Source organism: Phaseolus vulgaris, chromosome 11, assembly GCF_051622355.1.
Source record: "Phaseolus vulgaris cultivar YP4 chromosome 11, ASM5162235v1, whole genome shotgun sequence".
Taxonomy (NCBI): Eukaryota; Viridiplantae; Streptophyta; class Magnoliopsida; order Fabales; family Fabaceae; genus Phaseolus; species Phaseolus vulgaris.
This window is the reverse complement of record NC_143508.1, coordinates 50,259,884-50,273,760: the sequence shown is the minus strand read 5'-3', so window position 1 is coordinate 50,273,760 and position 13,877 is coordinate 50,259,884. Positions and strand designations below refer to the sequence as shown.

Sequence of the window (13,877 nt, the reverse complement as noted above, 5' to 3'; positions counted from 1 at the left end):
TAATCTCAAACATGTTTCGGATTGGGTGTTAAGGAAAAGTCTAGGATACAAATGTTCCAAAAGGCTTGTTCTAGAAAGTTTCCAAAATAGATATTCCAGGACACTTTTCCAGATTGTTAATCCATATTTTTCTACATTACGAATTCGAAAAAGATGTTCTAGATTGAGTTATGTCTGATTGAATGAAATAAACCATAAAAGAGAATGACTATTTTATAAAATTATGAGGGTGCAATTAGTAATTACGGAAATGCAGGAAGCAAAATCCTTTATCTTATTAGAAAACTTTGTAAACCAAATAGAAACTTGAAACAAAAATCTACTTATTTTGTAGGCCTAATTTATCTAACCCGTTTAAAACACAGCTGCTTCTTCACGCACCTCCGTACCTTTTTGCGCCACCCCCATAAATTTTTTGTATTCCAAAAATACTCTTTTTAATATTCTAGATTACATAATCTGGAAGTCATTTTCTAGATCCAAAATTAGCTTCTGCATTATGTAATCTAGAAGCCTTTTGTGATTAGCTTCGGAATTACATAATCGAGAAGTCTTTTCTATACATAAGATTAGCTTATTGATTATGTAATCCAGAAGTCTTTTTTAAGATGAGTGATTAGTTTTCGGATTATATAATCTGGAAGTCTTTTTTAAATATGAGATTGACTTCTGGATTATATAATTCAAAATATATGTAATCCATAAGCTTATTATTTCAAATTCAACGGGGTGACAAAAAAGGAATAAAACGATATTTTCAGATTTAGTATAAGGTGACACAAGGAGGTATGAAGGTGTAGGAAGAAAGAGTCTTAAAATACGAGTTCATCTAACAATAATGATCGGAAGAACCCCGTGTACCATCCTCATAATCATATGGGCGTTTTTTGTCTTGCACCTCCATAATTTTTAAATACATCCCATAATATTTAAAATGATATTTTACCCTTCATAAATATTTTACACTACACCAATTATTAAAAATATAGGAGATGTTAACCCTAAACTAACAAATGAGACAACCACATTTTGTTATTCAAAATATTATGCTATATCGGTTACATTATATTATTGGTTCAAAAAAGCAAATTAAACAATTTTGAAACATCAAATCTTCAAGAATATAAAACAAACCCTAACTTAAAATTCATGCGATCCTCAAGCAGTGGCTTCAAGAAAAGGGTAGTCAGTGTAACCAACAACTGGATCATGAGTGTAAAAGGTGTCCCTATTGTACTTGTTGAGTGGTGCATCAACCTCAAATCTCCTAGGCAAATCTGGATTAGCCAAAAACAAACGACCATAAGCAACAAGATCTGTGTTGTTCTCAGCCACAGCTTTGTTCCCATCTTTTCTGTCATAGCCCCCTGCAACAATGAAGGTGCCATTAAAGGTCTTCTTCATTGGTGCAAGAGTGTAAGGGCTTTCCATATTCTCCCCAGCAACGTTCCATCTTGGCTCAACCATGTGCAAGTAGAGAATACCATGTTTGTTGAGAGATTGGGCCATGTAGAGACCCAATGCCAGAGGGTTGGAATCACTACATTCATTGTAATCTGAAAAAGGTGATAGTCTCATTCCAACTCTATCTGCTCCTATTTCTTCAACAACAGCTTCAACAACTTCTAATGCAAAGCGACAACGATTCTCCAATGATCCACCATACTTGTCTCTTCTGTCGTTAACTTGGTCTTTCAAAAACTGTTCTATCAGAAAACCATGTGCTCCATGAATCTCAACTCCATCAAACCCTATACCAGTAATTGTGGTTAGAAATTGAAAATTGATGTGATATTTATATATAGAGTATGAATTCATATAACTCATTTATATACCTGCTTCCATAGCATTCCTTGCCGCAATTCTGAAGTCATTGATTATAGAAGGAATTTCATCTGTCTGTAACGACCTTGGTTCCATGCCATTACCAGATTTTAATGGTTTGTTGGTTGATGAAATCAGAGGTTCCCCATTTGGGTCATCATCTGTATGGAAAATAAATGAAAATCTGATCGATTACATTCTATAAAATTGACTAAGAAACTGTAATTTAAAGTAGACATTGTACTGAAAAGTGTGATGAGGTTAGTTACATACCTTGCTCTGAAGCCCTTCCAACATGAACAAGCTGACAGAAGAATATTCCACCTTTGGCATGAACAGCATCCACGACGGGTTTCCATGCTTGGATTTGCTCTCTTGACCATATACTAGGTGCGGTTGAGTGGCTATATAATAAATATATGTTGAATATGAGAGATATATGGTGTGAGAGGTTAAATATGATAGGGATAGGTAGTTAATTAAAATGCAAATAACTTACTATTTAGAAGAGGGTGAAATACTAGTAGCTTCAGCAATGAGAAGACCTCCCTTGGTAGCTCTTTGGGAGTAATAGAGGATAGCATGGGGTTGAGGAACATTATTGTAAGATCTTGCTCTAAATAATGGTGCCAAAACGATTCTGAAAATGCAAAAAAGAAGCATAATTATATAAACTTTAGACCACGAAAGTAGGTGCATGACAGAACAAAAACCCTTCAATTTTATCTCAAGTGAATTAAGAGAAATGAAAATTAAAGAACCTATTGATTGACACAGACACATGTGTATATAAGAACACAGTTCATCTTAAAATGGCTTATTAGCTAATGAATTGATGTTTAACTAAGTTAAATGTTATTTGCATGTTTGACAGATAGATAAAATGAGAAGAAAAAGTAAAGAAGCAAGAGAAAGTACCTGTGGGAAATATTGAAGTTGCCCATTTTGTGAGGTGTAAGAAGAGGAATGAGATCATTACTTTCACCCATTTTTGTGTAAAACTTAGTTGTCTTCTTCCTTTGAAATTGATTTTTGTGTAGTTGCCCTTTTGTTCTCCTTCACTTTGATTGTGTTAATTCAGATTGAGTTGTGTATTTATAGATGTTAGGTGCATGGATCAAAGTCCAATGATATGATGTAAGGGAGTGCGTTCAATGTTAATATTAAATGTTACTAAAGAATTTTTCTTTGAGGCGTTCATTTTTTGATATAATTAATTTAGATATAATATAATAATAAAAAATAAATTTGTAATTAAATAATATAAAAAAATATTAAAAAAAAGATAATCAATATATTATTATTAAAATTTATAACTGTCCCACGATATGACGCAAGGGCTCACGTTCTCTTTCAATTGGAAAGTACTTTCTTCACAACCCAATGCGCCACCACACAACATACGACTATGACGTGGCAATGTGTCTAAGGGCATTTTTGTCCACTACTCCATTAAAAAATTTAAATTATTAAAAACTTTGAAGGGGTGTTCAACGTTGGAGTACGGTGATGGGAGTGGCAAATCAACGTAAGATCACCTTTTTTGAAAATGGGGAGAGTGAATTTTAAATGATTATTAAATTATGTAAGGTTAAATTATTAAATTTTGTTAATAAATTTAAATATTTATAAAATTGAAATAGAAGGAATTATAAAATTTGACAATTAAAAATAAAAATATTAAAATTTATAAAGGATAATATTTATATCAAGAGAATGAAATAAAATATTTTATAGGTATTACGAAAAAAATAAATGAAAAATTGTTTTTTATTTTATTTTTAATTATAATAAAATTGAATTGTGAAAAATAAATTGTAATAAATTTGTAGATATATTTTTATAATAAAATTCAATTTGGTTGAAAAATTATAATAAATAAAATTATAATAAATTATAATAAATTATAAAATGATGGTATTTTTTTAAAAAAAAGATATAAAAACGTAATAGCAAAATTTAAATAATATTGCTGGAATATTTTATAAAAAAAAATAATTGAATGGTTTAAAAAATTATAAATAAAGTGAATAAGTGTATCATTGTGTTTAAAAAAAATAAAGTGTATAAATTATAATATTAAAATTTAAAATGAGAAATAAATTGTAATTAAAATGGAAGATGATGTAAATAAATAATGAGTAATTATAAAGTATAATAATAAATATTGTGTAATAATATTTAATTATAAATATATATAAGAAAAATAGAGAGAAATGAAATCTTTACGTTGCACACTTCGGTTAAGAAGTTGAGTACTTTTCCAATGATTAATCATTTGTTAGGCATCAACATCATTTTGTATTTGTATTGTGTCGTATACAAGTTTTTTATTGACAATTCTAGTTGGACGATGGTAGCTTATTTCTATAACATTTTTTCAATCTCCATATTGTAGTATTGCCAATATGTTGTGAAATAGTTTATTAAAAGAACAATTATGTGAGATTGACATTGTTGTACATACAGGTTAGACCATAACCATTTCAACTTTCTATTATCTTGGATTGACGTATGACTCTGGTTATTGAAAAACACTTTCTCTTTATGGTAATCCTTTCTCCAGACAATAATTATTATTTTTTATATAAAAAACTACATGTTAGACATTACTATGAATATTCGAATCTCATCTACGCTGACACCTTGAAATTCACCAATCATTTGCCTAAAAATGTAAGATGTAATAAATGAAAAGAAATAATACACGAATGCTCAATAGCAACAATGACACCTATAATTTCAACATATACGGAAGTATGAATCCCCAAAAAGGTAGATAATCCATAAATGTACTCACCAAGACTACCTCTAAAAATGCCTCCACAAGCAATTAAACTAGGACTCCCACAAGTAGCACCATCCATGTTAACTTTGATCCACCACACCTCCGGAAACTGCCATAAGACTTGAATAAGAGTCATAACTTTCCCGGATCTAGTACAAACATCAAAGAAGTAGAGAAATCATGAATATTATTAGACATATTCTTCTTAGACAACTTGAAAGAGATACAAATGTGATCCTTAATCATGTGGAGAGGATAATCCATATTGATGCACTTACATGATTTCTCATGCGCCAAATCATCCATAAAGTGAACGTAATAACGATAGGTCTAAGATGCTGAATAATAGGAATATTAGAGGACTTAAGGAAAGCAACCAAGTTCATGCCTAAATGTTAATTATGTATGGAAAAACATTATCAAGCCAATACTCTATAATAGAACAATTAAAAAATTAAATGATCAATACTTTCCTCTTTCACCCTACACAAAGAACACATAACGCATAAATCAACACCCTTTTTATGAGCCTCAATATTTAGGGAGGTGTATATCAAGAATTTTCCAAAAAACAAGAGACTCTGAGGGGGGTAAAGAAACGAAACAAACTAATTTATCCCAATCATAAGGAGAGTTAGAAACAAAGAAATTCCTGGCAGTTATTTGGAACAAAAGCCCACTGTCTTCCAAACTACATTAAGAACATCAGATAAACCATATACAATCAGATTATTCAAAGATATAAGCTCAGGATGTAACCAAAGATCACAAGATATAATCCATTCACTGCCAATCCAACCACTTGCAACTATAGTAGAGAGCTTTATTCTTTTCACTACTACATAAAAGCCCTTTAACGATAGTTAAAAAGGTCATATAAAGACGGTCCTAAAACCGTTGTTACTACGGGTGTTGTTATAAATCATCTATTTATACACATTAACGACACAAAAAATGAAAAAAAAAACACTTATAACGACGATTCCAATTTGGAAACCATCATTATAAGTGCTTCTGGCAGGCTTTTAAAGATGCTTCCCACTGAAACCATCGTTATAAATGTATTTTTTTTAAATGGTTTTTTATTATATACTCACTTTAATCTTGCATAAAATATTAAATTTTCATAACAATAATGCATGTAATATCATAATTTAAATATGAAAGTCTACATACAATAAATTAGTACATATAACATTCTACAAAAAGTTCTACAAATATATAAAAAAGTTCTATGTCATTCTAATAATTCATCTGTACAAGTGTTTTTGTATATAGGTATTACCTAATCCCAACCTCTAAATTTCAGCTGAACATAGTTGACATCCAAATTGCTTATTGCATTGCCAAGTTAAAATAAGTGAATTGGACACATCAAAATGAGTGAACAAATAAACTTTAAATACCTTAAGGTGCATCCAAGTGGGTTTTTTTTGCATTTGCACTTTCCCTCCCACTCAGCATATTATAAGCATTGAAATAATAAGATTTCATGTTAGAGCATATAACATTATGTAATGTATGAGTAATAAATTTGTGAATGTAATATAATCACAATGGTTTGATAAATCTCTAATTTACAGTAGGAAACATGATGCAAAATTTCATAATTTTCTGACAAGTGAAAGTATGAGAACTAAAACCTTAAAATACTTGAAAAATACCTAAATAATACTTAAAAATAAAAAAATAATAGTAAATGGTGGATTTTTGGAATTTTGGTGGACCCTAATCCCCTTCAGGAATTGGCCACGTGATTTATTACCTCGTTTCGAGCTACTTTCATTTTTAAGCATCTCCATCCGACTTCTTTGTCAAAAGTTATGATTGTTTGAAGTTTTTTCGTGCTAATTTTTGGCATGAAATCCTAAACCCTAAATCTATCACTCTTCTCCATCAAATATCCACTAAATGAAGTTCCTACAAACCCTAAACTACTAACTAATCAACATATACATGCAAATATTTATTTATTATAAAATTAATTAAAAATACTAACCTTTTATGTGCGTGTGCAGCCGAGTCCGTATGTGGTGGTGAGGTAAGAAGGAGGCTTAGGGTTTAGGGTGCTGGACGTCCTGGTAGCGTGTGGAAATGCAGCCAGTGTGAAGGGTTGGCGCCGGAGGTGTTGTCGGTGTGAAGGGTTGTGCACACGGACAGATACGCACCACGTGGAGAAGGTATGGAGTGGCTGGAGGTGCGGAGGGTTGGGGCACGAAGGAGATAGGCGTTGACTGTGGTGGAGAGGGAGAGAGAGGCAAGGAAGAGAGCTTGGGGCACGGGAAGAGAGCTTGAGAGGGTAGGCCGGAGGCGGCACACCGTAAAGGTTGGAGCGCGCGGTGTTGGTGCATTAATGGAGAACGCGTTGATGGAGAGTGTGCGGTGCTCGCGGAGAGAGAGTGACGAGGTTTAGTGCGCAGGAGAGACCATTTGAGTTTGCAAGGGTGGTAGAGGGAGGCGCAGGGGCGACGCTTGGGAGAATGGAAGAAGATGAAGTGGAGTGAGAGGAGATGAAGTAAGTTAAGAGTCAGAGTGAGAGTGTCAAGGAAGAGCCCATGCGAACGAATAAGTTCAGGCAACTTTATAACGACGGTTCAGGAGGGAACCGTTGTTATTTGCACATGAATGTACATATAACGATGGTTCAGGTGAGAACCGTCGTTAAAAATGGGAAAAAAATTACAAAGTTACCATCACCTCTTTTATTACTACTGTTCTTTATGAACTGTCTTTATACGGGGTCGTAGATTCCATTTTCTGTACTAGTGTTTCTCATACAAAACCCGAGCAAAAAAAAAAAGAAATACACCTTTGAGAACACCACAAATCAATCCAAAAGTTAATCCTATCACCCTTCCCAAATCTAGAAGTATTTTCAAGCACAATGTCATAATTATAGCCTTTTATCCCTTGACAAATAAAGAAAGAATGAAAAGTTGAAAATTTAACATATTTAGACTTCATAAATCTGGCCCAAGGCATGATGTAAGCAAACTCCCAAGCTTGTTGAAGAAGGCATGCCTTATTTTCAACCTACAAATTGAGAACCTGCAAACCTCTACACTCCTTAGGACTAGACCTTTTTTTTATTAACATTCCTCGTCCAAATAACTTTTTTTGACCCATTTATTAACATGTTTTAAAGGAGAATGAGGTCATCTATAGATTTGAAAGCTATAAGCCATAATACCAGATAGGGATGGAATTAACAAGCTGAAGCCTCCCCATCATGCTTAAGATTTTACCTTTCCAAGAAGCTAACTTACTTTTATCAGCCAAAAGTTGAAAGTAACAGGTCTTAGGAGCACTCAAAAAAATAGGAAGACCAAGATAGTTAAAAGGAATGGAACCCCTATTGCTGCCTAAGATGTTTTTAATGCGATCATAAAAAGAAGGAGTGTCCTGCACAGTAAAAAACAAACTTTTAGAACTATTAATCCACTTACCAGAGAAAACACCATATACATGAAGAAAGTCCATAAGAGTAGTTAAAGATTTTTTGTTGGCCCTGCAGAAGACAGTTATGTCGTTAGCATATGAGAATGGAAAATACTTCTTTTAGGACACGCCATAGGGAGAATTTGTTGATCAAGAATTAACTATGAAAGATCTTTACAAAAAACCTTCTCTGCAAGAAAAAAAGAGAAAAGGAGATAAGGAATCCCCTTGCCTAAACCCACAACTACAAGAGAAATAACAAATGAACTACCGTTTATCCTGATTGGAAGGAAAAACTGACTCTAGTATACAATGTATCCATTTGATAAATTTAGGGTAAAAAAGAAGTTGTAGTAGAACCTGTAACAAAAAATTGCAATTCAAAGTATCAAAAGCTTTAGTAACATCAATTTTAAAAGCTACTTTACCTCCCTTTACCTCCCTTTACCTCCCTTGAGTCTTTTAGATATCAAGTTAATAGCTTAAGAGATCATGCATATGCAATCTTTTATATTCCTCCCTTAATAAAGCCATTTTGGTTATGATAAACAATTCTACTGCAAACCTTTTGCAATTGTGTCACTAAGAATTTTGGAAATAATCTTTAACTTGAAACTTGAAATTTGCTACATCAATAATAGGTCTGAAATCTTTAATATCCTCTATCCTGAGAAACTTAGGAATCAAAGCAATCAAATTAGCATTATTCATCCCAGAAAGAGAGAAAAAAATGCTTAAGAGCAGCACACACCTCACTACTAATAATATTCCAACAACCATGAAAAAAAAGCTCCCACAAAGCCATCTGGTTCATGGGCACGATCAGGATTTAGATTGAAAACAACTCTATTAAATTCAACTTCATCAAGCACCTTGATCCGAAAACCATTCTCATCCTATCTAACAAAAGAATGAATGTATTGAGCAATAAAATTAGAAGCATCGCAAGCATGAATTTGTGATGTACTTTATTAATTATTTTAACTATTTCAAAGTTAAGATATGAACTAATCACTATTTCATTAATAATTTAAACCTATTTGATCCAACCCTCTTCTTAAATATGGACATCCAAAACCTTTTTTCTTTTACACATTGGATCAACTCTCTTGTACTCTAAAAGTAACTTTGATAAATAAGAGATATACTTTTTTTTTTAAAAACTCACGTATTGACAAATAAGAAAAAAAATTAGAGAACTCTTTTATTCTAAGTTTGTTTGAGAGTTTAATTCTAAGTCCATTCCATAACTTTAATGGAATTGCTCATAATTATTTCTCTTGATAATTTTTTTTTGAGCCGTTTTGAGCAGACCTTAGAAAGAGTATTTTTGTTATTGTTGTTGCAGTCCTCTTCTTATGAAACACATTTAATGTTTTTTAAATTACTTTTTCCTTTTTCAATATCAAAGCATCACATCAATAAAGTTGATGTTATTACATGTAAAATATTATACTGTTTCTGTTGCATTATATTATAGGTTCAAAAAATGAAAATACAGATTAAACAAATTTGAAACATCAAATATTAAAGAATATAAAATAAACCCTAACTTAAATTTCATGTGATCCTCAAGCAGTGGCTTCAAGAAAAGGGTAGTCAGTGTAACCAACAACTGGATCATGAGTGTAAAAGGTGTCCCTATTGTACTTGTTGAGTGGTGCATCAACCTCAAATCTTCTAGGCAAATCTGGATTAGCCAAAAACAAACGGCCATAGGCAACAAGATCTGTGTTGTTCTCAGCCACAGCTTTGTTCCCATCTATTCTGTCATAGCCCCCTGCAACAATGAAAGTGCCATTAAAGGCCTTCTTCATTGGTGCAAGAGTGTAAGGGCTTTCCATAGTCTCCCCAGAAATGTTCCATCTTGGCTCAATCATGTGCAAGTAGAGCACACCATGTTTGTTGAGAGATTGGGCCATGTAGAGACCCAATGCTAGAGGGTTGGAATCACTACATTCATTGTAATCTGAAAAAGGTGATAGTCTTATTCCAACTCTATCTGCTCCTATTTCTTCAACAACAGCTTCAACAACTTCTAATGCAAAGCGACAACGATTCTCCAATGATCCACCATACTTGTCTCTTCTGTCGTTAACTTGATCTTTCAAAAACTGATCTATCAGAAAACCATGTGCTCCATGAATCTCAACTCCATCAAACCCTATACCAGTAATTGTGGTTAGAAATTGAAAATTGATGTGATATTTATATATAGAGTATGAATTCATATAACTCATTTATATACCTGCTTCCATAGCATTCCTTGCAGCAATTCTGAAGTCATTGATTATAGAAGGAATTTCATCTGTCTGTAACGACCTTGGTTCCATGCCATTACCAGACTTTAATGGTTTGTTGGTTGATGAAATTGGAGCTTCCCCATTTGGATCATAATCTGTATGGAAAATTAATGAAAATCTGATCGATTACATTCTATAAAATTGACTAAGAAACTGTAATTTAAAGCATATATATTGTACTGAAAAGTGTGATGAGGTTAGTTATATACCTTGCTCTGAAGCCCTTCCAACATGAAAAAGCTGACAGAAGAATATTCCACCTTTGGCATGAACAGCATCCACAACGGGTTTCCATCCTTCGATTTGCTCTCTTGACCATATGCTAGGTGCGTTTGGGTGACTATATAGACATAACAAGTATCATCAAATTAGATGAAGTTTTTATACAAATGAAAATAATAAAGATATATGTTGAATATCAGACCTATCATAAACAGTCAAAATTTAAACACACATATAAGTCAGATAAACGCTAAAAAAGTCATATTTTTAAGCAATCAATTGTTAATTATCAAGGTATATTGCAATATATGTGAGTATATACATATATGTAATGTGAATATATGTAATGTGAGAGATTAAATTTGATACGTATAGTTAATTAAATTTCAAATGACGTACTATTTAGAAGTGGGTGAAATACTGTTAGCTTCAGCAATGAGAAGTCCTCCCTTGGTAGCTCTTTGAGAGTAATAGAGAACAGCATGGGGCTGAGGAACATTATTGTAAGATCTTGCTCTAAATAATGGTGCCAAAACGATTCTGAAAATACATAAAAGAAGCATAAGTGAATTAAAAGAAATGAAAATTAAAGAACCTAATGATTGACACAGACAAATATGTATATAAGAACACAGTTCATCTTAAAATGGCTTATTTAGCTAATGAATTGAAGTTTAACTAAGTTAAATGTTTATTTGCATGTTTGATAAATAGATAAAATGAGAAGAAAAGTAAACAAGCAAGAGAAAGTACCTGTGGGAAATATTGAAGTTGCCCATTTTGTAAGGTGTAAGAAGAGGGATGAGATCATTACTTTCACCCATTTTTGTGTAAAACTTAGTTGTGTTCTTCCTTTGGAATTGATTTTTGTGTAGTTGCCCTTTTGTTCTCCTTCACTTTGATTGTGGTAATTGAGATTGAGTTGTGTATTTATAGATGTTAGGTGCATGGAACAAAGTCCTATATGATGTAAGGGAGTGCGTTCAATGTTAATAATAGAGAAATTGTCTTTGAACTGTTGATGCAATGAATAATTGACTTTGAATTGTATTTGTACTTTTTGCCACATCGTTCTTTTGTCAAACACTTGATATTCAATTTGAGATGAAGTGGTAGTGATCATTTCGGCATTGATTGAACAGTGTTCTCCGGTGAGAACATATAGTCTTTTTTTAGGTTTAATAATTTTTTTTATTCTCATCTATATATTCTTAGACACCTTCTGATGCTTTCCACCTTCTTAGACATATATATATTCTTAGAGACCTTCGTAGACATCTATATTATTGCCATCCATAGTAAGCACAAAGGAAATTGTTCTTTCCAACTTCAGACGCATAAGCTGAATGATCCTGCAGGTTTGATGCTGGAGTTTTGCTGCTTGTATGGGCAAGGTAGAGAGCTTAAGGTTTGAGGTTTGTGCCATCAGCTGGTCCTTTTCTATAGCTTCTACAACCTTCTTTAGCTTACTTGCTTTCTGATTTAAGGATCAACATTGTATAAGGGTTGAAATACTCCTAAATGAACTTTAAATAAACTTTGTGTAAGGATTGAGATATTTCTAAAGCATCCCTTTTAATTCATTTATTCTTTGTTGATAAAAATAAATATTCTTAGACACCACTGAAAACGACAAATACATTTATTTGTGATCACTAAAAGACAAAACATTAATTTAGTTTTTAATATAAAATTTAAATTATAATATTTATTATTATATTATTAAAGTGAGAGTATTTATATTTTGAATGTTTTTAATAGTATGTTTTAAATGAGTCTATATATATATATTTATAATATAGTGTGATTCTTTATTATTTATATTTGGTATTATTTTAATTAATGAATTAACTTTGATTGATGATATATTTTTTAGAATCTAAATAATTGGTAGTTAAAACCTTGGTTTGTAGCTAATTAAATACCAATTTAGAAACTATTTAACAATAATAGAAACTAATTTAGAAACCAAATTTTTTTTAGTCTCTAAAATGGTCTCTAATTTAGTCATTATAGCAATTAATTATTTTTTGTCTCCAAAATTGGTTTCTATTTCATGATTTTCTTGTAGTGTGTGTAGATGAAACTCAAAGAAAACAAAATCATCTTTGACAAATTAATTAACACTTAATAGATTTTTGGTGATATAAGGAACATGTAACAAATTGTTTAGGTTTAGAATGACATGTGAAACATAAGATGAGACAACCGAAAAGACATTAACACCACAAATACTCAAACTTCCATTGTTGCCTATGAAAATCTGGTCAAGACCATCAAAATGTTGAAGTTGCTTTATGTTCTAAGATTCACCAATAACATGGAAACTTGCTATAGAATTTGGTATCCATGATGTATTAGTGTTTCCTTGAGAGGTGGACTTCATCAACATTGCACTAGGTTGAGTGTTATATTCAAACTTATTATTAGGGTTTATCCATGTATTTGATGTCTTATATGAGTCATCCTAAGGAATATATTGTTGCGTGGCTGGATTAATAAAATACAATAAGATTGATACGAAACAATAGATATCAGCCTCCCAAGCTTCATATTAAGGATTGATATTGTCAAGTGTTTCATTTTTCTTCCAATTTTGTAAACCTTCTCTCCTGGTTACCAATTTTTGCTTCAACACTCTACAATTGAGATACCGAACACTCCTTTCATTTAGAAGATTATGCTTTTAATTAGTCAAGAAATTGCACAATTCTTCCAAGTTACTTGATTTTTCTGTTAAACCTTCAAGCTCAATTTTTTCATCACAAGGGACTTCTTTGGTAATGTACTCTTTAAGTTGAGTTTGAACATCTGGTTCTTCGCCATCTCCATGTTTGCAAGCACTCGTCCATTTTTGTCCTTCAAGTAAAAAAATCGGTCTTTCATGAAAATCGAATAACCTTTCTCGAATAATTGTCCCATACTAAGAATATTACTCTTCAAGTCAGGTACATAATAAATGTCCTCCATAGTACCTTGTTTTCCATCCTTTTGAGAAAAACATATTTTTCCACGGCCTTTGATGGGAACCTTTGTTGAGTCTCCAAAAGACACATGTTCCTCTTCTATCTCTTGTATATCAAGAAAGAGATGTTTGTGCTCACACATATGACTACTAATTCCAGTGTCTAGATACCATAGCATGTCACTATCTAGAATGACGCATTCATTGGCCATCATGAGAATTCCTTCCTCTTTTGTCTCATCTTCCTCCACTAAATTTGTATTTTCTTCCACTTTCTTCTCAGCATAACACTCCTTTGCATAATTTCCATATTTGCCTCAATTGTAACATTCAATGT

General features: G+C 32.2%; 2 protein-coding genes across 2 annotated transcripts; both read right to left on the bottom strand.

Moving 5' to 3' along the window:
- Positions 1-1,014: 1,014 nt before the first annotated feature.
- On the bottom strand, positions 1,015-2,897 carry LOC137830854 (putative 12-oxophytodienoate reductase 11). The gene is made up of 5 exons (XM_068638289.2): positions 2,743-2,897; positions 2,324-2,464; positions 2,098-2,228; positions 1,836-1,985; positions 1,015-1,751 (listed from the first exon to the last, which is right to left on the bottom strand). Exons 1-5 carry the CDS (start codon positions 2,811-2,813, stop codon positions 1,159-1,161), a joined length of 1,086 nt encoding a protein of 361 aa, XP_068494390.2. The 5' UTR covers positions 2,814-2,897; the 3' UTR covers positions 1,015-1,158.
- Positions 2,898-9,552: 6,655 nt separating this feature from the next.
- On the bottom strand, positions 9,553-11,479 carry LOC137810154 (putative 12-oxophytodienoate reductase 11). Its single transcript, XM_068611305.2, has 5 exons — positions 11,329-11,479; positions 10,975-11,115; positions 10,563-10,693; positions 10,299-10,448; positions 9,553-10,214 (listed from the first exon to the last, which is right to left on the bottom strand). The coding sequence occupies exons 1-5, from the start codon at positions 11,397-11,399 to the stop codon at positions 9,622-9,624; spliced, it is 1,086 nt and encodes a 361-aa protein (XP_068467406.2). The 5' UTR covers positions 11,400-11,479; the 3' UTR covers positions 9,553-9,621.
- Between the last annotated feature and the right edge of the window lie 2,398 nt (positions 11,480-13,877).

Bases quoted from the DNA above. Each gene is read 5' to 3' on its own strand.
- LOC137830854 (XM_068638289.2), bottom strand. From the start codon at position 2,813: ATGGGTGAAAGTAATGATCTCATTCCTCTTCTTACACCTCACAAAATG. The intron at 2,465-2,742 runs GTACTTTCTCTT...TTGCATTTTCAG, and splicing joins AACTTCAATATTTCCCACAG to AATCGTTTTGGCACCATTAT. The intron at 1,986-2,097 runs GTATGTAACTAA...TTTTCCATACAG, and splicing joins TGGAAGGGCTTCAGAGCAAG to ATGATGACCCAAATGGGGAA.
- LOC137810154 (XM_068611305.2), bottom strand. From the start codon at position 11,399: ATGGGTGAAAGTAATGATCTCATCCCTCTTCTTACACCTTACAAAATG. The intron at 10,694-10,974 runs GTACGTCATTTG...ATGTCTATATAG, and splicing joins ATTTCACCCACTTCTAAATA to TCACCCAAACGCACCTAGCA. The intron at 10,215-10,298 runs GTATATAAATGA...TTACTGGTATAG, and splicing joins AAGGAATGCTATGGAAGCAG to GGTTTGATGGAGTTGAGATT.